At 38.8% G+C, this 22,838-nt stretch overlaps 1 protein-coding gene across 2 annotated transcripts in view; it reads left to right on the top strand.

Moving 5' to 3' along the window:
• RGPD4 (RANBP2 like and GRIP domain containing 4) overlaps positions 1 to 21,935 on the top strand; it is a 33,791-nt gene extending 11,856 nt beyond the window's left edge. The window contains exons 13-30 of one of the 2 annotated variants that reach the window (XM_054817592.1): positions 45 to 206; positions 541 to 678; positions 759 to 905; positions 1,379 to 1,561; positions 1,644 to 1,727; positions 2,244 to 2,382; positions 2,553 to 2,650; positions 3,531 to 8,073; positions 9,102 to 9,179; positions 12,879 to 13,040; positions 14,460 to 14,552; positions 15,086 to 15,279; positions 15,799 to 16,027; positions 16,541 to 16,639; positions 16,811 to 16,953; positions 18,475 to 18,748; positions 18,898 to 19,232; positions 21,364 to 21,935. In XM_054817592.1, coding sequence (XP_054673567.1) covers positions 45 to 206; positions 541 to 678; positions 759 to 905; positions 1,379 to 1,561; positions 1,644 to 1,727; positions 2,244 to 2,382; positions 2,553 to 2,650; positions 3,531 to 8,073; positions 9,102 to 9,179; positions 12,879 to 13,040; positions 14,460 to 14,552; positions 15,086 to 15,279; positions 15,799 to 16,027; positions 16,541 to 16,639; positions 16,811 to 16,953; positions 18,475 to 18,748; positions 18,898 to 19,232; positions 21,364 to 21,669 — 7,407 coding nt within the window. In that variant the 3' untranslated portion in view covers positions 21,670 to 21,935. The remainder of the gene's footprint in view (positions 1 to 44; positions 207 to 540; positions 679 to 758; positions 906 to 1,378; positions 1,562 to 1,643; positions 1,728 to 2,243; positions 2,383 to 2,552; positions 2,651 to 3,530; positions 8,074 to 9,101; positions 9,180 to 12,878; positions 13,041 to 14,459; positions 14,553 to 15,085; positions 15,280 to 15,798; positions 16,028 to 16,540; positions 16,640 to 16,810; positions 16,954 to 18,474; positions 18,749 to 18,897; positions 19,233 to 21,363) is intronic. The other variant, XM_054817600.1, reaches the window with a different exon arrangement.
• Positions 21,936 to 22,838: the final 903 nt, after the last annotated feature.

The raw sequence follows: 22,838 nt of genomic DNA on the forward strand, positions 1-22,838 counted from the left end.
CTTGAATCTGTTGACATGTGTTTCTATCCCCTTTTCTTCACCAGGGCACTAGCCTTAACTCCTTCTATGACCAGAAGGAATACATTGGACGAAGTGTCTATTACTGGAAGAAAGTTTTGCCTATGCTGGAAACTATCAAAAAGAAGAGGAATATTCCTGAACCTACTGATCCTCTCTTCAGACACTTCCATAGTGTAGACATTCAGGTACAGCTTGATAAGGCAAGGTTGAAGTAAGAGAGGGTCTATGTCAGAAACTTACATAGTTGTTTTTTTTTTTCTCTGCATTGTATGACTTAACGTTATTACTATAAAACTGTTAATGCTGAGATTTTGTAGTATTAGTGCCCAATAAAGGGGGAAGAAAATCTCTCCTTACAACTTTCTTACCTTTAAAACTGTGTGTATGATTGGAAGGCATTGAACGCCCTTAGTACCCACTTTCTGTAAAGCTTTATATTCCCTGTATTATAGGAAGAAAGATGATAATGGATGTGTCATTTCATTGTTAGATATGAGTTGTCTTTCACTTTCTTTGTAGGTCTTTCAGGTTGCAGCATATGAAGAAGAGGCGCGTATAGCATTTGCAATGTTGGATGCAGTTGATGGCAAAACTGATGATGCTTTGTTAGCATTTGAAGCTATTAAGAATGTGGTTTCATACTGGAATCTTGCTGTGGTAAGTTTATAAATTGCATTATCCCAAAATGCTTTGCTTTATTCTGTCTGATCCTAATTAATCTGCGTCCTGTTCTTTAGATCTTCCAAAGAAAGGCAGAAGAGATTGAAAATGATGCCATGCTGCCAGAAGAACAAGAAGAACACAAAACCTATCTTCTTAAAAGCAAGCATTATCTAATGAAGATCATTGAGGAAAGCTCCTCGGATATGTCAGTAAGTGAGAAAGTAAGTAATTGCTTTAAAAACTTGTTTCAAGAGATGCAGTGCCTTTTGGCTACGGTTTCAAAATGAAACAGTTTGCACTTGTTAGCTTTTGTTAGACCAGGCATTGCATTAAGGCAAGTTAAACTTATTTCTTCACTCAAGCCAAATAACGTGCTTAACGCTAATGGGTTGATAAGGTCTGGGTAACTTCTGTAACCTACTAGATCACGCAATATTGAGTACTCTGTGGATGAAAAATGTAAACAAACAGGTTTTGTCACTTATCTTTTTGTAGAGGTCGATAGTTTGAAAAAATAAAAATATTTGTGTGAATTGTTTTCTTACATTAACCTTAACAGACTTAGAGCTTTGCTGAAAAAACAGTATTTGTGTAACGAAAGCCTTGTGAATTGTTCAGCCAGAATTCTGAATGTAGTCTGTCTTGCTCTGAGGGAGAATTGCAATCATGACTCCTGCTTCAAATAACTTTCCAGCTGCCAGTGTCTATTGAAACTGTGAGGGAAATGCTAGATACAGTGATCCAGGAACTTGGCGAGAATGGTGAAGAGGGAAGTCCTGCCTTCAGGAATGGTCTATCACAAGCTGTAGATTCAGAGATGAAACATTCCACTCCATCACCACCTAAGTTCTCTCTTTCACCAACGAAGAGCTACAAGGTATGTTAGCCAGTTGTTATTTCAGGGAATTGTTATGCTTGAATAAAAATTCACAAGATCCAAATAACTTCTCTTTTTCTAGTTTTCTCCTAAAACTCCTCCTCAGTGGGCAGAAGATCACAGATCTATACTTCAAATGATCTGTCAGCAAGTGGAAGCTTTAAAGGTAAACAATTTTGTCACCATATTCAGTGAAAAACAGTTGGCCTTTTATTTATGGGAAGGACTTAGTGATAGTAGCATGGGCTAACTTACACTTCCTATACTACTATTTAAATCAGTGGAATGACCTTCTGTAAGCATTTGTCTAAACTGATTGCAAGAGTAAATCTTTTTGCTCAACTCTTATTTGGGACTTGAGCAGGGGTACAGAGTCAACCCGTCTATGGACTGTATGCAGGAAGAGTTCTGCTTTTGTCAGCTTGGTTCTTATCCACTTGGCTCTGTGGTGTTTTTTTGTTTGGTTGTTTTCTTTTACTTCTGGATTTAAAACACTATCTTAGTACTTTGTACTGACTGGGCAGATCTTGGATGATTCTGGCAGGGACCTCTTGCTTTATTTAACTTTTTGTTTTTAATGAGGTTGAACGTGCTTTTAAATAGAAGAAGGGTAGGCATTATTCTTCTACAAACACCTACGTAATACATACTTATGCTCTTGATTGGCACGCTGTCTTGACAGAATGAAATGCAAGAAATGAAACTTAATAATTCCAACTCAAATGCATCATCTCATCGATGGCCTACTGAAAGCTATGGAACAAATACAATGTCAGAAGGTTATCAGAGAGCACAAAATCTTCATGAAGCTCCGTTAACAGGTAAGTTGCAGAATTTTTATCTAAATGCTTTGCTAAACCAAGTAAGACTTTTGAAAATGCTGCAGAAATGTTTTAATGATTCACAATTAAAACCCGATTGCTGGGGAGAGTCCGTTCAAAACAACAAAAAAATTCGAGTATAAACTGTTTTTTCTGATGTTCGTTTTTAGTTGCTACCACTGGCCCGTCTGTTTACTACAGCCAGTCACCTGCCTATAACTCTCAGTATCTTCTCAGAACTGCTGCAACCAATGTAACACCAACGAAGGTGAGAACAAATCTATCCACGTAAGCTACTTCCAATGATCTGCTGAAAATGAATCAGTGCTTTTGATTCTATATGTAGTTGGATGTAACTGCAGTTCCTTATATAGTATTTGGTAAATTTAGACTGCTAGGGATAAACTGATAATTTATCTTTCTGCCTAACTTTTGGGATGCGGGGTTTGGGAGGAAAAGCCACCATAATTGTTGGTTGATAAGCTCAACATGAGCTGGCAATACACACTCGCAGTCCAGAAATCTTTACAAGGGCATGTAGTGATAGGAGAAGGGGTAATGGTTTTAAGCTGAAGGAGGGTCGATTTAGATTAGATGTTAAGAAGAAATTCTTTACTGTGAGGGTGGTGAGGCACTGGCACAGGTTGCCCAGAGAAGCTGTGGATGCCCCCTCCCTGGAAGTGTTCAAGGCCAGGTTGGATGGGGCTTTGGGCAACGTGGTCTAGTGGAGGGTGTCCCTGCCCATGGCAGGGGGGTTGGAACTAGATGGTCTTTGAGGTCCCTTCCAACCCAAACCATTCTATGATTCCATAATATGTCTGTAATAGTTAGTATATGGCTGCTACAGTGTATGTGTGATAGCACTTTTTTTCCCCCAAAGTAGTATCCCAAAAGAGAATGGGGCTTTCAAGGCTTTTTTCATTAAAAAACATCCAGCCCACTTATCTTGTGGCCCCTTTTCAATCCTTGTTTTCAGATGCCCTTCAAGATTTAAAGTAATCAGTTTAAGTTAAAATTAGTATAGATTTAAACTCGTATGAAAGCATGCCCTGCTTTTAAGAGTACCTGTTATGTGGGCTTCAGCACAGTGAGACTTTGTTGTCAGTTACTATAATAAGCAAAGCAATTGTTTTCTGCTTTTGCTTTAGGCTCCTCTCTATGGCATGAACCGACTTACACCTCAGCAACATATATATGCTTATCAACAACCAATGCATACACCACCTCTGCAAAACACTTCCGCTTGTATGTTTTCCCAAGAAATATATAGCACATCTCTGCGTTTTGATTCTCCTGCTACTAGACTCATTTCTCCTCATAGGGGTGATGATTACTGCAATTACAGTGTTCCACAGGCAAGCACAAATCCACCATTGCCTGGACCAGGCTATTTCGTAGCAGAATCAAAAGCAATAGAATCTTCGAAATCTAAATTCGGACAGTCAGGAACAGTAGAAGGATCAAAACCATCTCTGCCAACACCAGCACAGTCAAGTCAGCCAACAACTTTTAAATTCAACACTAACTTCAAGTCTAATGATGGAGACTTCACCTTTTCTTCTCTTCAAGTTGCAACGCAGCCAGCTAATGCAGCTTTTAATAGTAGCGAAAGCCTCTTGGGTCTTCTGACATCTGATAAATCTTTACAGGATGATAGATACGTCGAACAAAGAACAGTTAATGATCACACAAATAGTCAAAAAAATGTCTTAAATTTTAGCAATAAACATCTTCCAGGCATCTCTTTTAGAGAAACCATGGAACAAAATGCACACAAAAACCTGGGTTTTGAGAAGAGCGATATGTTTAGTGTCCAAGAACCAAGCAAGTCTGTTTTTATGACTTCAAATTCGGATTTGGCCAATAAAAGTCATGAAACAGAGGGAGGAAGCACCCATGGTGGAGATGAGGACGATGACGGTCCTCATTTTGATCCTGTGGTGCCGCTCCCTGACAAGATTGAAGTAAAGACTGGTGAGGAAGATGAGGAAGAATTCTTCTGCAACAGAGCCAAGCTCTTTCGTTTTGATGCAGAATCTAAAGAATGGAAAGAAAGGGGTGTTGGAAATGTGAAAATACTGAAACATAAAGTATCTGGCAAATTTCGTCTTTTGATGAGACGAGACCAAGTGCTGAAAATCTGTGCAAATCACTACATAAATACTGATATGAAATTAACTCCAAATGCTGGATCAGATAAGTCATTTGTATGGCATGCTTTAGATTATGCAGACGAGTTGCCAAAACCAGAACAGCTTGCAATTAGATTTAAAACACCTGAGGAAGCAATGCTTTTCAAAAGTAAATTTGAGGAGTGTCAGAATATTTTGAAAACCTTGGGATCAAATGTTGACACATCTGTGACTCAGAATAGTGGGACTGCAAGAGAAACAACAAATCAGGACATCAAGGAGCCTAGCAGATCCAGTTCTGGGACCCTGAACTTTGGATTTCAGTTTCCAAAAGATGGGGTGAGCAGTGAACCTGATAGTAAAGGCAGCCTTACAGCTCAATCAACTGCATCTGAGCCTACATCTTTTTCATTTGGAAAGCAGGCCCCGCAAACCTATTCTTCTGATGGGTTTGGGCAGCATCTCTTGAAGAAGGATAAATGGGAGTGTAAAGTATGTTTAGTTCCAAATGAAGCAACTGCAAAGAACTGTGTATCGTGTCAAAGTCCAAATCCAGATATGTGGGAAACACATGGCACCCCATTAACTGAGTCTGCTGCAAGTTGCAAAGCCATTGGTAACACTGTGCAGGACGACTTTGGATCTGCTTTTGCTAAAAAGGAAGGTCAATGGGACTGCAGCGTCTGTTTAGTAAGAAACGAACCCTCTGCCTCCAAGTGCGGTGCCTGCCAGCAACCAAACAAAACTAATACAGAGGTATCTGGTCAACAAACTTCCTTGAAAACTGGCCAAGCGATTGCTCCAAAGGCTAGTCAAAATGACTTGGGAACTGCTTTTTCTAAAAAAGAAGGTCAGTGGGACTGCTCTGTACACCTAATCCAAAATGAAGCAAAAGATGCGAACTGTCGTTCTTGTCAGAATCCTAACTCGCAAAGTCAACCAAGTGTGCCTGTACCTACTGTTCAGACATCCCCTGCTCCCAGGTTTGGTTCCACTGCTGACGCAAATAAGCCACAGAAAAATGGATTTGAAGGGCTTTTTACTAAAAAGGAAGGGCAGTGGGATTGTAATACTTGTTTTGTGAGGAATGAAGGTTCTTCACCAGCCTGCGTAGCCTGCCAAACACCAAATCCATCTAGTAAGGCTGCTGGTGATGCTTCATCAACTCCTGCTTTTGGCTTGAAAAGTCAATTATCTGAACGTGATGGAGGACAGTTAAGAACAGGCTTTAAGTGTGAGTTTGGTCATGGTGAGCAAAGCAAGACACGATCATTTACGTTTCAGATTCCTTTTGATACTGAAGCTAAGCCTGCAAAGGAAGGATTTAGCTTTTCAATGCCAGTGCCTCCAGATGGATTTAAATTTGGGATACAGGAGTCTAGTAAAAATACCACAAAGAAAGATGAGCCATCCAAAGAGTGTACAACTGGCTTCTTAAAAAGCATTGATGAAAAAGACAAAAAGGAACTTCCTTCAGATAGTGGAATTACATTCCAATTTCAAGAAACAGCAAACAAGGAGAAAGGTGACTTTGTTTTTGGACAAAATAGCAGCACTTTTACTTTTGCTGAGCTTGCAAAAAATGCTCAGAGGGAAAGCTTTCAGTTTGGCAAAAAAGACCCTAACTTCAAAGGCTTTTCAGATGCAGATAAAAAGCTGTTTTCTTCGCAGGCTTCTAAAATGGATCACAAAGCAAACACTTCTGCTGACCTTGGTGAGAAGGATGATGATGTGTATAAGACAGAGGATAGTGATGATATCCATTTTGAACCTATAGTTCAGATGCCTGAAAAAGTAGAACCATTTACAGGAGAGGAAGATGAGAAAGTGTTATACTCCCAAAGAGTAAAGCTGTTCAGGTTTGATCCAGAAACAAGCCAGTGGAAAGAACGTGGAGTGGGCAACCTGAAGATTCTTAAAAATGAAGTTAATGGCAAAGTAAGAATATTAATGCGGCGTGAGCAGGTACTGAAGGTGTGTGCGAATCACTGGATAACAACAACGATGAACTTGAAACCGCTGTCTGGCTCAGACAAAGCATGGATGTGGATGGCCAATGACTTCTCTGATGATGAGGCAAAGTTGGAACAACTGGCAGCAAAATTCAAGACACCAGAGCAGGCTGAGGAGTTCAAACAGAAGTTTGAAGAATGTCAGAGACTACTACTAGATATACCACTGCAGACACCTCATAAGCTTGTTGATACAGGTAGGACTGCTCAACTTATACAGAAAGCAGAAGAAATGAAGTGTGGCTTAAAAGATCTCAAAACATTTCTGACAGATGACAAAACTAAACTCTCAGAAGAGGAAAATGTAAACTCTGTTTGTGCCAGCAGTACTTCTGATCTGGTTATAAAGCCACATGCTGAAAGTACTGGGCCTACTCTGGAGTGGGATAACTATGACTTGCGTGAAGAAGCATTGGATGATAGTGTAAGTAGTTCTGTGTATGCATCACCTCTTGCAAGTAGTCCTGTAAGAAAAAATCTGTTTAGGTTTGGAGAGTCTACCACAGGCTTTAGTTTCAGCTTTAAATCTGCCTTGAGCCCATCCAAATCTCCTTCCAAACAGAACCAGAGTAGAACATCAGTAGGCACAGATGAAGACTCTGACATTACTCAGGAAGAAGAGAGAGATGGGCAGTACTTTGAACCTGTGGTGCCTCTGCCTGACCTTGTGGAAGTGACCAGTGGTGAGGAAAATGAGCAAGTTGTCTTCAGTCACAGAGCTAAGCTGTACAGATATGACAAAGATGCTAATCAGTGGAAGGAGAGAGGTATTGGGGATATCAAGATATTGCAGAACTACGACAACAAACAAGTGCGTATAGTAATGAGAAGGGATCAGGTACTAAAACTCTGTGCCAATCATAGAATAACACCAGATATGAATATACAACAAATGAAAGGATCCGATAGAGCGTGGGTATGGACTGCATGTGACTTTGCAGATGGGGAAAGAAAAGTAGAACTTCTAGCTGTGCGATTCAAGCTGCAGGATGTTGCAGACTCATTTAAGCAGATTTTTGATGAAGCAAAGCATGCTCAAGAGAGAAACACACTGATAACACCTCTTTCTTCTCGGGCCAATACGCCGAAGGAATCTCCATGTGGTAAAAACGCTGTAGCTGTACTAGAAGAAACTACCAGAGAAAGAACTGACCTCAGCCATGGTGATGATACTTCTGATGTAACTGTAGAAGTCACGGAGGTGTCAAACACTTCTGAAACACCAACAAAAACGGTGGTTTCTCCTCCAAAGTTTGTATTTGGATCTGAATCTGTCAAGAGCATTTTCAGCAATGGAAAGTCAAAGACCTTCGCATTTGGAAATACTTCAGCCACTAGTTCTCTCTTTGGCTTCAGCTTTAATCCTCCAAGAAAGAGTGAAGACCATATTCCAATGTCTCAGAACACAGCACAGAAAGATCTGGAAGTCTCTGAACCACCAAAAAGCTCTAGTGCTCCTCAGAAGCCTCTAGACAGCAAAGTAGACAACTTGCCTACTTCAACACAAGATGGACCCTCTAACTTCTCATTTAGAATTCTGGAAAAAGGTGAGTGTCAATTGAACTAGTAATTTATTCAACTAGGCAACTTATTAAGCAGTCATCTCTATGCTCTTCATTACTCTGTGTTGTCTCAATAGTATGTAGTTTCTTCCAGTTCTAATGGGGATACCCACATCTTCACAAGTTCTTGAGAGTTTCAACTAAAGGAGTGAATTTTAAGTCATAATTATTTTCACATAAAAATGAAAGTGTGTGATGCAGGATGGAGTTTTGTTGATTAGTGAGAAAAGGGATTTCAGGTAGGAGCTGTAACTCTGAAATGCTGTACCTGAATCTTCTTTAAACACTTAAGCCAAGGAGCTGTGGATGCATTTTTTGAGACTTAAATAGGTGGCTGGATTGGTAGTGTATACACCTGGACCTTTGCTCTGAGTGGTGAAGCGTGAGAACAGCAAATGTATGCTTCAGCTAAAATTCAAATTATCCCCATGACTGAACGGATGGGTATTCTAAAACTACTCTCTGTATGTTTGTTTGAAGTCTTAATTATTTGCCTCTGCAATTTCAGATGTGTAGCTTAAATAACACCAGATGTTAGCCTGAAAAGAGTTCATGTGATTACATCCTCAGTTTCACAGTTTCTGACACTGAAAAAGATGTGCTTGCAAAAGTTGTGGCTGCGACATGACCACTATAATGTGCTGGAGTGTCTTTGTGAGAAGAATGGGATTTACTAGTATTTTAATGGTAGAGTACTTCTCTTTGAAGGCTTCATGTGCTGCTTCCCATCAGTGCAAGACTGTTTAATCAGATAATAGTTTTTTAATTTACATACTAGTCTCAGAATTATGAAGACATACTGTCTGTTTATTAACTAAAGTATATAAAGTGGCGTGGCAGATGATGATAGCTGCAGTCTATTCACATGGGTTGAATAAGCTTGTGTAGAATTAACAGATGAAATTTCCTACTGTGAAATATGACTATGAAATGCTTCCACGACATAGATAAGTCTGTTTTACCCTTTTAAAATTCCAGGTAAACACTTATATCCAAACAATTTATTTTTTTAGGATTTAATTTTAGCCTTTTTAAATCTAATCCAATGGCCTTTTGGACAAGCACATCTTCCTTGCAACCTGATAGTAAAGGTATTTACATACTGCACTGAATGTGTGATAAAAACACTTTAGGAGGCATGAACAGTAACTCAACTGCAGCAAAGCAGTTGGCTCAATAATCCTTATGATTAACATGCATGCTGAAGAACAGTACTTAAAATTGCGTGTCTGACTACTGTATTTGTCCTATTGGAGAATGTCTCTAGCCCTTAGTATGTTAATATAAGCTAGCACAATGGATGGCCCTCTCTAAGCTTTTGGCTTCTGTTTGCCTTGTTTTCTGAGGGCATCTGCCTTGCACTCCTCTGTCAGTTTTACTGAACATGCACACTGGATCTCTAAAATTCCCCTTTTCTGAAGAAATTCAGTTGTTCTGTTGTTTTTAGGGAATACATCTTTTAGTACCTGAGGTCTTCCACTTTAATGAAATATGCTTGAATATCTCAAGACAGGTTATCCAGTAAAATGCTCGAATGTATTTAGCCTCTCCGTTGGAAATATTGATAATGAGGAAACTGAATTAAACTTGTTAACTATTACACTTCTAAAAACAAGGAGCACACAGAAATGAGAGCACCAACTCCTTAGCTATTGCTTATGTGTATATATTTCATATATAATATGAAGTCCACTTTGGCTGGTCAGAAGACTTTTGCTGAGTAACCAGTTTGTTTACATTCAGAACCTGTAACCAAAACTTACAGCTTATAGTTTGATTATATGTCATTATATGATGTTACTAACAGTGCTTCTTTGCAAGTATGCTTGCTGTAAGCATACTCAACTTACACAGTTTGACAGTGTTTTAATTTTAAAAAGCAATTTTTTATTCTAGTCTGCACAAGACAGTCTTCTAATGTCAGTGTCTTACATTGGAATGATATTTTGACATTTTTAAACAAACACCATTTCCCCAAAATTACATTTCTAGAGAAGCTGCTCTTATTTAAATGCTGAACTCACATTTTGTATATATAATCTAAAGTCAACTGTTCTGTGTTTTTAGGCATCCCTGTGCATGGACTTTATTAACAATTCAGTTTTATTTTCATCATTTGATGTCCATAATGTGAAGTGATTAAGCATTCTGTGCCAATGCATACATGCAAGAATTTTTACTACCTCAAATTGATCTTGTTCTTATATTGGGGGTGTGTGAGGGTGTGAATGTGGTTTAAAAAAAAAACCAACCAACCAAACTATGCCTTTCTAGTACTTCAGACTGTTCTTCACTTCTACTTTTCTGATAACTAGGATATGATTATATACTTAATGATTTATTTACAGTTTATAATTGTCCTTAGTGTAGCTTTTTGGTGGCTTTGTTTTGAGCTCTGACTTAACAGCAAATGACTTTGAGAAGTCCTTTTTAAATTACATTTTCAAGCCTACCCAATGAAAATATAATTTGAGGCTTTCTCATGGGGAACATCTTTTGGGGAGCAGCTTCTGAGTTGTGCTAGAGCGACATTCTAAAAGCAATTTAACCTCATAGTAGTTCTGCACCTCCATGCAAACGTACTTAAGTTTTTCTCAGGTTAGGTCGTGAGCTTTTTATTAGTGCTTTACAAGTCTGAATCAGTTATGTCAATTGCATGTTACTGCATCAGTTATGTGCATTAAGGTTTAAACTCTGGTGCTTTTCTCTTATCTGGAAGATAGTCACTGACATATGCATGAGGAAAAAAAAATCAGTATTGTGACTAGCTAGATATTTAGGCATACCTGGTCTTAATGTCAGTTGAAACAAAAGCAAAAATGTAACGCACCAGTGAAAAGAACTCTTGTGCATGGAATTGTTCTTTATTTTCTTCTTTCCATATACTAACAATGTTCTGTGTGGATTTCCCTCCCCCCCAGTAGAAAGTTCTATTATCAAAAAAACAGCAGTCTTTTAAGAATATATTGTATGTATGCATGGCTCTTGGTTTTCATAGCTGCCTGTGAAGATATATTTAAGCTGAATAAGTGGGGAGGGTGAGTAGAAACTGACTTAACTAAACCAGTGAACATCTTTCTCAGTCTTAATATTCTGAGCGCAAATACACATTGTAATCTTAATCTTTGTTGTTGAACCCTTTTGTTACTTTGAGTGGATGTTTGAAACACTAGAATCTTAATCCAGTGTTTGATAGATCAGCTTAATGGAGAACTTCACCTATGGATCAATCCAAAATGACTTTTTAATGTATTTCTCTTACTGAGCTACTTTGCGCAAAGGCTGCTGAAAGAGATTGCATGATAGTTCTTTGGGAATGCCGTCTGTCGAATATGATGGACTATATAATCTGTGACCAGGGTCTTCTGTGCTGGCTTTATACTGCTCAGATTAAAGGAAGCTCTCACTTTTACCATCTACCTGACTGACTTTGGAAGAATTTTTTAAGATACGTTTTTGAAAATTCTCTAATCCTAAGGAAAGCTGGTTTTTGCTGTAACCTTTAATGGCTCTAAGACTAAAGCATGAGTAGGAAAATCAGTGTTCCTCAGGAACTGAGTAGTAGTCTGGTTCCTAGCTAAAGATTTATGTTCCCACTGACTACGCTGTGCTACAAACTTACCAAATAATTTCTAATGAAAAGAACAGTGAGCTTTTGAGAGCACCCTTCAAATTCTGCTGACTAGTTTAACTCAAACCTGGAGAATGTTAACAAATAGGTTGACTTACTAAAGCAATCAAACTGTTCTTAGAAAAAGAGAGTGTATGGATATTGATGTGCTCATGGGGCAATTCTTACAAATAGTTAAGAAATTTGTTTCTCACACCTTTACCCCCAAATTCCTTCTCTCGAAACAACACTAAAGCACAACACAAACAAACAAAACCCCAAACAAGCAATACATGATACTTAAACTGGTACATCCTCCCTCTTTACTTCCATTCTCTCATAATCAACTCAAATCTTTGTTTCCAAATCTGTCTGCTTGTTGTATGTTTTTCTGCAGTTTGCTCTAGGCTGTGCTTTCAGCTTTAACCTTTAATTATGCACTGTTTTTTTTTAATACAAGTGGAATGGACAACTTAATGTTGAAGGAGAGAGGAGAAAAAACTATATAATAAAACTGATAGTGGCATTTGTCCTTCGTTAAACAGGCTGACAGCAATATTTTTTTATTGTTCAACAAGATGGAACTAAAAATTACTTTACTTTCATAACAATAAAAGTTGCAGGAACAGCTATTATGGTAAATTGAGATTAGGTAATAAAAAGCTCAGATTTACCATAGGTAATCTAACAGCAACTGAATAGAAATTATTTCCAATATTTTCTAGAACTTAAAGCACTTTTAAGCAATGCAATAGGACATGTTGCTGTAGACAACTTCACTTTCTTCAGGCCTGAAGTTTGCCCTTCTACCTCTAGATAACACCTATATCCCTCTTCTCCATAGTAGTATTTTGTTAGACATGAGGACTTAAATAATCTTTATAACAATATAAAGATGCAGGCTTGTTTCTGTTCTGATACTTGAATTCCAAAGCCAATACAACAGGATGTAGTTGGACATGCAGGTTAAAATTTCTTGAATTTTAACTGGATGCTCTGTCCTAGTATACGCTAACTTTGATTTGTTGTTTCCTGGGGATCAATAGAAATACATCTGAAGTCTACTCATTTTCTAACTGCCTTAGAATTAATTCAGTTCTGTAATAATGGCAGTGAGGGCTTAATGTTGTTCCCTGTTCTGAAATTATTTTAATTGTTTGTTCAATTTCTGCTCAAAAAGCTGAGAAGACAACGTCAGAAGATCTTCAATCTGATGATGTTATAATAGTTTATGAGTTAACACCTACCCCTGAACAGAGAGCTCTCGCTGGATTTCTGAAGCTACCTTCAACATTCTTCTGTTACAAGAATAAGCCTGGATATGTGAGTGACGAGGATGATGGTAAGGAGTGCCAAAGTTGATCTTTGTGTTCACTTTCTGTGGGGAAGGGGTGTAATACACCGTACTGGTGTGGCCCCACCTGGAGCACTGTGTGCAGTTTTGGGCACCTCAGTATAAGAAGGACATCAAACTGTTAGAGTGTGTCCAGTGGAGGGTGACTAAGATATGGTGAAAAGCCTCGAGGGCCAGACTTATGAGGAGCTGCTGAGGTCACTTGGTTTGTTCAGCTTGGAGAAGAGAAAGCTGAGGGGTGACCTCATCACAGTCTACGCCCTCCTCAAGGTGGGCAGCGGAGAGGGGTGCTCATCTCCTCTCTCTGGTGAACAGCAATAGGACACAATGAAATGGAGTGAATCTGCATCAGGGGAAGTTCAGGTTGGACACTTAGGAAAAGGTTCCTCACAGAGAGAGTGGTCGGTCACTGGAACAGGCTCCCCAGGGCAGCGGTCATGGCACCAAGCCTGTCAGAGTTCAAGGAGCATCTGGGCAATGCTCTTGGTCATATGGTTCAGTTTTAGGCAGTCCTGTGAGGACCAGGGAGTTGGACTCGATGATCCTTATGGGTCCCTTCCAACTCAAGGTATACTACAGGTACTATCAGAACCATTAGACACTTGAATGTTTTTGTTTGGACTGATGGGAAATAATCCTATCATCTTCCTTATGGACAAAGAGGTACACTCAGATCTTCAAAACAGAATAGTGCAATGAAAGCCCAAGAATGACTAAAGGGAATTTGTGTTGGTGTCTTATGGGTGTTGACACCCATTATTACTGATGCAGTTGGTTAGGTAAGACTAAATAATTGGATATTTGAGCTTAGTCTTATTTCTTGCTCAAACTATTTTTAGAGACAAATACAAGGCAGCCTTTATCAAAAGGGAACATGCTTAGGTTCTCTAAATGCTGGACTAATGGCTTATTTTTCTTTCTAAAGCAAATTCCGAACACTAAACCTGGAAATATTTGATATCAAACCTTATTGCATGCAACTAAATTACTCTTAACTTATTCATCAGCAAATATGTTAAATGGAAATTCTGAAGCATTGTATTCAGCAGAAAATGAGACAAGCCCCCTCCTACAAATATCTGAGCTTGCTAGGTTTTTTTATAAAAGATCTTCAGTCTCCCTTTCCAATTCTGTTTAGTGGTATTTTTAATAAAATCATTCAATAAGCAATGCGTTTTCTGAAAACAAAGCCTGTGCCATAAGTCTGTAACAATCTAGGCTGAGAAAAGTGTCAATAGCCCACTGTATGCAAAATAGGAATTGAGAGCTTACTCGCTGACCAGTGGAACTCTTAAAACAGAAGCAAAAACTATGCACGCTTGTCAGGCTCATGAGTCTGAAAGGCTTAGCAGACTCCTCTGTTCTTAGAGGATGCCTGAGAACTTATGCTTGTTTCCTGTATTTAAGATGAAGACTATGAAACAGCTGTTAAGAAACTTAATGGAAGACTGTATCCCAGTGATTCAGAAGAGAAAAAGAAATTGCAAGATCCTGTAAAAGGTATGTCTTAAAACACAATACTTAAACTTTCTTATATAATGAAACATAAGCTCTAAATCTGAAGGACACTTGGGCACTGAGATTAACTTTGTTTCCTGAGAGAGTTTTTAGAAGCACTGATGCTGTGAGTAGAAAAGCTGCATCTCAAAATACAGTTTTAAGCTCAGTATGTTGAAATGTTAGTTAGCAGTGAAGTGGTACCTGAATGAGAAATGTGCATTTCAGGTAGCTTTTAAAAAAAGAACATCAAAGTGTCTTCCTACCTTGAGCCCCTTCTTCTGAATACGAAGAATTCAGCTTGGCATGATACTGTACAAGACAAAAGTTATCTGTATTTGTGAATACTTGTTACTTCTGCAGATAATCAATTTAAATTAAGCTTACGAGTTAATATTGTTCAATTAAAAAAGATATTTGATCTGTATACTAAAAATACAGGTGTAAAAGATTGAATTTGCTGCTTATGTTTAGGTCTACTTTGGCTGTGCCTCGGACCACAGTGTGGCATAACTCATTTTTTTTTTTCTTTGCAGTAGGCACCACAGGAAAAAGTCAATGCAACAATGAAAGAGAATGTGTTACTGCTTGGGAAAAGAAAACAACTCCTGAGAAGGCTAAAGCAGAAATTCCGCAGGTTCCTTCTACATCTGTCTGTGGTGGCAGCAGTGATACTGAGGATGACAGTCCAGAAGACCTTCAGACAGAAGTTAAAATTCAAGAAACTAAAGTAAGAACTAAATCTTTAGTAAACTTTTTGTCATTAAACTTGTACAATTACTTCCTATACATGTGAGACTTTACATTGTTTTCACCTTGTGAGAACTAAAACATCCAGTGGAGAAAAACTATTTGACTCTTTTGTGGCTGTGCCTCAAGTCTTTGTCAACACTGAAATGGAAGCTTAATTCCTTGGGAAGAGAAAGGAGGTACAGCTGTTCTCATAAATTGCTTTGGCTAGTAATATCACTCCTAATGTGTATGTATATATAAAGGACTAATTGATTTCAGAAAGTAATAGTATTCTTGAAAGCATACTATATTAAAGATACTTCAGTCCCTTGTCAAGTTAATGTCCTATCCTATGCGTGTTAAGTGTAATAAAAAACTTAAGAAAGCTTACAACAACAATTTTTCTCTGTTCCCCCCCCCCCCCCCCAATGACTACTAGTTTCCTGAGGGAGGTGGTTTGGATACTAGGCTCTTCTAGCTTATTTGCTTATTACTTTACTTTTTTTATTAATCTCAGGAAAATGAGGTTACAAGTTCTACTGACTTAGTCTGTACCAGTAAGGAAGAAGTACCTACTCCATCAACCAGTGAGGCGACAGTATTTGTCCAGTCAGCTACCGAAAATGAAGAACCAGATTCCACCACGGAAACTGTGCATGTATCTCAGCCTTTATCAGGAGCTGATGACAAACCTGTAGACTTGTCAACTAAAAAAAGTGATTTGGACTGTACAGAATCAACACAAGGTAAGGTCAGGGGTATGTTCTGGGTTTTTTTTGTAGGAAAGTAAGTCTGCTTTTCTGTAGATTAGTTTATCTAATGTAGTTGCCTTGGAGAGAAGTACTACCAATACTGAATTAGAAGCATGAATACCAATCTAATAAAAATGTGATGGGGCATTAAAATAATTATATACATCAAATTCTGGTATGTTCAAATGGCACTACTACAGAGCAATGCTAGTGTCCGTATAATTTATATACGATGTACTTTTTCTCATTAGTTTACTGTTAAATACTGCATGAACACTTACTAGAGCTCTGTGGATCTGCACAGAAGTAGCATGCTGAAACTAACAGTCTTGAGCCCTTTTTTTAACCACCGTCATTATGACAAGTGTTATGCAAACTTCAAATTTATTGGAAGGTAAAAATACTGTAGAGACTTCTCCAGTTTATTCTTGTGACTATGTAACTTTAAAGGCCTTTTCTTTAAGAAAGGCAGAGAAAAAACTTTCACTTTCCCCTTCTATCTGATAGAAAACAGAATCATCTCCTTTGGTTTCGGCAATACTGCAGGCTTGTCGTTTGCAGATCTGGCTTCCAAAAACTCTGGAGACTTTGCTTTTGGCTCAAAAGGTGAGTTAAACTAGTCTGAGGCAGACACTCCGCTGGACTTCTGCTTCATACAATGCAACTTTCGTGCGCAACATTTCTATTCGTTGATCAGTTAACAACAGATTTTTTGCAAGGTTTTGTGTAGCTTTTTTCTTCCTGACAAAGTTCAAAATGTAACACTCTTATTTGTAGATAAAAACTTCAAATGGGCAAATACTGGAGCAGCTGTGTTTGGAGAGACAGCCCATAAAGCAGATGAAGATGAAGGTGGTAGTGATGATGAGGTGGTACATAGTGATGATATCCACTTTGAGCCAATTGTGTCCTTACCAGAGGTAAGGGGACTTCTGGAATCTAAACCAACATTAAGATAAACATGTCTGTTAACACAGCAAGTTTTTAAAAAACGCTTTGCTTAACTAACTTTGCTTTCTGTGTTGTGTGCTTTGTTCTGTATTTCTTGCACTGCCTATGTAGAAACACCTGCTGTTTTAAATCCTAGTACAGCTTAACACTAGGGAAGTGTCTGGTGCATCAGTTAAAATCTTCAAAGTTAATTTCATTATACCTTGACTGAGTGTTGATCGGTATGCAAATTTGTACACATAACCTGTAAAATCTAAAACATCATAGTACAGTTGAAAAACAAGGGGGGGAACTGAATAACTAAGAGTGCTGGTACAACTCGGCTGTGGCTTTGTATCAATAACTTGTAGATTCAGTTCTGTGAAAGCCATGCCAACATGCTAGGCAACATGCAGTGCTAGGCAAGAGATTTCTAGAATCACTAAGCAATAAAGATGTACAATTAATCTCACCTGAAGGCAAAGGGAACTAATTTTGTTAGTTTGAAAATAAATTGTTTTGCAAGAAGTAGGAGAACCTTACTGAGTGAGGCTTCACATAGTTGTTCATGTCTTGATTTGGTATTTAGCCTTAGTGTGCCTAATAACCATTTCAAACTTTTCTGATGTTATAGTCGTATTGTCTGGCTTTCGTATAAATAATACAATTATTGCTTAGTATAATTAAGCAAGGCATATAGACGGCAAATAAACAGTATGCAGTGTCCTTTAATTTGAACAGCAAATCTATGTAGATCATAATGTGCCTTCAGCCACCTTCAAAATTTTGTATGCCTTTGCTCATCTGTGTGTCATATTATGACATCTATGGCTTGCTTTCTTCTATTCTCTTCAGTTTTATTTCTCCCTCTACAAATAGTTGTTGTGTATTTTTCCAGTTCTATCAAATGTTTCTTATCTTGGGAAGATGTGTTTACTAAAGGAGGTTAGAGGCCAGTAATATGCATACATAAAGCAAGGAGGAGATACAGCTGTCAGGCCTCAAATTGTTATACTTGGTGTTTATTTGGTTCAAATGCACATACCAAGTTCTTTAACAATGTTGAAAAGGTAACACCTGCAATGGTTATAGTACTAGATCTTCACTTCTCAGTCTGCACATCATTCAGCAAATCTGAAACCTTACTGGGAAACTTGCCAGAACAGAATAAAAAAAACCAACCCAAACAGAAAAACCTCACCAAACAAACAAAAAACACCCCCCAAAGCAAAAACCCACACCCACCCACCAAAACCCATATTCAGCATGGCAGAGTAGTACTGCAGTTCTATAATTAATCTCGAACAGTGGAATTTGGGCTCTCAAATTCTGAAAAGGCTAGATGTTTTACTCATTTTGGTGTGTGAAGAATATGATGCTGGAGAAAAACGTACTGAATAATTTTCCATTGTAATATGTCAGGATCATCATAATTGTATGTAATATTTAATATTGTTGGTGATAGTACCTCTCTGGGAAATCACAGGTACTCTACTGTACTGGTTTTTTAGGTGGAAGTAAAATCTGGAGAAGAAGATGAAGAAATTCTCTTCAAAGAGAGGGCAAAACTTTACAGATGGGACAGAGGTGCTACTCAGTGGAAGGAGCGTGGTGTTGGAGAGATAAAGATCCTCTTCCATACACAGAAGAAATACTATAGAGTCCTCATGAGAAGGGACCAAGTTCTGAAAGTCTGTGCAAACCATGTCATCACCAAAGAAATGAACTTAGTGCCCTCTGATGCATCAAACAATGCTTTAATTTGGACAGCCACAGATTATGCTGGTGAGTTTGGTTTTTTCAGGTGTTTTTTTCTAGGTCATCTGTAGCTTATGTGGCATGGTTTTTCCCTGGAGATTATATAAGACAAAAGCTATTCATTTTTGACCATACTGAATACAGCTAAAGAAACCTGTTCTCGGATTTATTTTCAGATGGTGAAGTAAAAGTAGAACAACTTGCAGTCAGATTTAAAAGCCAAGAATTGGCTAATTCTTTCAAGAAGAGGTTTGAAGAATGCCAGCTAAGCCTGTCAGAACTACAGAAGGGACACTTATCTCTGGCAGCAGGACTGTCAAAGGACACCAACCCCGTTGTGTATTTTGAGGTTTCTGCTGATGACGAACCTCTAGGACACATAACCATGGAGCTGTTTTCAAATATTGTCCCTCGAACTGCTGAAAATTTCAGGGCCCTGTGCACAGGAGAGAAAGGATTTGGATTCAAGAACTCCAGCTTTCACAGAATAGTCACTGACTTTGTGTGTCAGGTAAGCATAACAGAAAGACTCTTCACTGAGAGAATGAGATGCATATTGAAAAAACCACTTACACAGGATAGCATGTTCTTGTTGGCAGCATGAATCCAACATGCAAAATACTCTCATGTGCCCTTTCCCTACAAGGAGATGAGAAATGCAAGCAGCATGTGCTGCCCCAAGCCAAATGCTTTTTACCTGTTTGCCAGCTGCCTGATGCTTTCTTGTTACCTAGTGCTGCCATGTTGTTAGTGTGAAAGAAAAAAATGGAGATCTCTATCTCCTCTTACAATGGACAAGGGGCCTGCTGCTGAACAGGAACGCCAAGGAAAGTAGGGGTTCCCAAAACTACCATTTAAGCCTTCTCTCTCTACAGGGAGGAACTTGCGTATGCTCACCTGCTTTCCAGGCAGAACACTTTCCAGGCTTCTTTTACATTTTAAAGTACACTTTGTATTTTGGATAATGTGCACTTTAAAACTGATATTCCAAGTATTTTTGATGCTCAAGTTTCCAACTAAAAGAAATCTTCTAGGTCTCCTTATCATGCAGTGTCCTGTTCCTTAAAATACAAAATTTTTCACCAAGAGTATCATCAGCCCGCAGTCCATCTGGACCCCCATGTAGACAGTGTTGGTCTCAAACCTCTGAGTGTGTTCGGTAACACTAGCAAGTTCTTCATAAATGCTGAAGGTTTAGAAGATTGATCATAGCTTAGATTCTTTTCCTTTCCTGAAATTCTCATCAATAATTCAGTGAGTCATAGTGACTCGTAACAGGCAGAGTGAACCAACTTCCTTACGCTACACTAATGCTCCTGCATGTCACTAATGTCCCTGAAGATGAGGCATAACTTACTACAAACTCAGTATTATATGAACAACTTGTCACCAGAATAAAAAATTATCCAGTCTCTTGATTAGGTATTGCCTGTGTCTGAAGTATGCCCTTTATGGCTCTTGTGTTAAAACTTCGTGCCTTTCCAATAAGGAAAGCAGCATTGTTCATTTAGGGTTTAAGCTTGTTTGAGGGTATTCTGCATCCTGTAAGGAGCAGACTTTCTTAAAACATGCACCGTGCATACTCTGACAAAAAGTGAGCTTTTAGCATGTGTTGGGGTTGTTCAGCCTGGAGAAGAGAAGGCTCTGGGGAGACCTAATTGTTGCCTTTCAATACACAAAAGAGGCTTACAGAAAAGATGGAGGAAGACTTTTTACCAGGGCCTGTAGTGATAGGACAAGGGGAAATGATTTTAAACTGAAGGAGGGTAGGTTTAGATTGGATATAAAGAAGTACTTGAGGATGAGGGTGGTGAGGCACTGGAACAGGTTGCCCAGAGAAGCTGTGGATGCCCCCTCCCTGGAAGTGTTCAAGGCCAGGTTGGATGGGGCTTTGGGTAACCTGGTCTAGTGGAGGGTGCCCCTGCCCATGGCAGGGGGGTTGGAGCTAGATGATCTTCAAGGTCCCTTCCAACCCAAACCATTCTATGTGAAATTAGCATATTCTAAGTCTGCTCTGCTTGGCCTAAACTTTCTCCAGGTACAGTGAGAAGCTTTTCAATAAGAATTAAGGCTTTCCTTTAAAGATACGAGAACCTATGCTGTCACCTTTATGTGTATAGTCAAATAATCAGGAACCAGAAGCTTGCTGCCTTGCAGAAAGACAGAAAGTCACTGCTTGCTAGCAGTAGCTGCTCTCCTAAACAAACAGTGACGTGGCAGAAGCTGCTGCCCACACAGAAGTGAGAAATTACTGATCATTGGTACCTTAAGCTTTTTGAGGTGATTAGTTCTGTGTCTGCAGGGACTAAGCAAGGACAGGCCTTCAATGGGAGGTCCCAGTAATTGGGGCCAAGTGGTGCAGGAAGCACACCATGGGAAAGACAGGCCTAGAGGAATGATCACCATATGGAGCAGGAAGATAAAATGCCATGTTCAGAATAAATACAGGATAAACTTTCCACTACTGCTTCCATTACCATGAATGAAGCTGGGATGCCTTTTATCTAAGTAAATATGTTACTTGTGAAAACTGAGTTCTTCCAAAGCATAATTTTCATTATTGAAAGGGAATATAATTGTGCTGTCGGCTTATGTTTTGGGACTTGTAAGTTAATGCTGTGCTTTTTTTTTTTTTTTTTAAGGGAGGTGATATAACTAACCATGATGGAACAGGTGGACAGTCAATTTATGGAACAGCATTTGAAGACGAGAATTTTGAAGTGAAACACACTGGTCCTGGATTGTTGTCAATGGCAAATAAGGGCAGGGATACAAATAATTCTCAGTTCTTCATAACACTTAAAAAGGCAGAACACTTGGACTTCAAGCATGTGGTATTTGGGTTTGTAAAAGATGGAATGGATGTTGTGAAAAAGATTGAATCCTTCGGTTCTCCTAAAGGGGTAGTAAATGGAAGAATTGTCATTACAGACTGTGGGCAAATATAGAATTATTGCTTTGAGTATACAGATGTTCTAGCAGTATAAATCAGTATTTAGATGTTGACTAATTATTTCAACTTCTTAAAATGGACACTTCTGATGTATAAATGTAAAATTACAGCTTATAGTTGGGTTTTTATGTGTTCTAATTGATTTTTTGCATGTTAAAAAGTTCAGACACTGGCATATTTCAAGGTGTATTTGTGTTATCCTGACATATTTGTATTAAATGTCAAATTTTAAATATTAAATCTTAGTCTTGTTAAAATAAATATCTTGCCCTCACTGTGATTTGTTTAAAAAAAACCAAAACCAAACTTGCATACCTTGTTTTCCTGCTGTCATACATCTATTTGGAATATGGAAATTGTAGATGCTAAATGCTGGTCAGTAAACTGGAAGGCCTTTGGAACTTCCTCTTTTGGAGTGTGCAGGAAGCAAGCTGAGGGAGCTAGCAGGTAGATGCTGGTTTGCACTGCCCGAAGTCTCTGAATAGCACTTCAGCATTTGAAAGACAGAGAATAGTTCTTAAATCTTTTGAGTGATGTTTTCCCAGAGAAGTGCACCAAGTTTTTTTTACATATGTAGAATATTTCTAAATTACTTAGTTTAGTAAAAAATGTTATAAGCGAGACCATACAAATATCTTGGTCTAGCAAAATATTTTATTAATCAAGTAAGCAGGCACAAGCAAAACAGCGCTGGACGGCTGGGGAGTCTCCGCTCCACCACAGCCCGCATCTCCCCTTTCCAGAGTCTCTGTTTTACAGCATTCAAGTTCCGGCTTGTTGGGACTTGCCGAGTCGTCTGAGGCTGCGCAGTCCGTTGCTGAGGAGGGGGTCGTTACTTCCTCTGGCGATCATGCGTTGTGCTCGTGTTCAGGTGGGGGGAGTGAAGCGTGAAACAGGATGTCTTGTGGTGGGGTATTTCACAAGGGTCTTTTGTTTTAACAAGGATGTTTACCCGACACCCCCTTCCCCACTATCTACTTGCTTAATCCTCCCTCCATGACAAGGCCATAAATTGCAAAACCTTATCTCCTTAGCTGATTATTTATTTTACAGACAATGAACAAATCCTCTGTAATTCATCACAATCCCTCCTTTTTCTTACTTATTTTGTTCATTGAATTTTTGGAGCATTTGTTTACTTAGCATCAAGGTCTCTATATCATC

The sequence above is a fragment of the Grus americana genome, chromosome 1 (genome assembly GCF_028858705.1).
Source record: "Grus americana isolate bGruAme1 chromosome 1, bGruAme1.mat, whole genome shotgun sequence".
In the NCBI taxonomy this organism is placed as follows: domain Eukaryota; kingdom Metazoa; phylum Chordata; class Aves; order Gruiformes; family Gruidae; genus Grus; species Grus americana.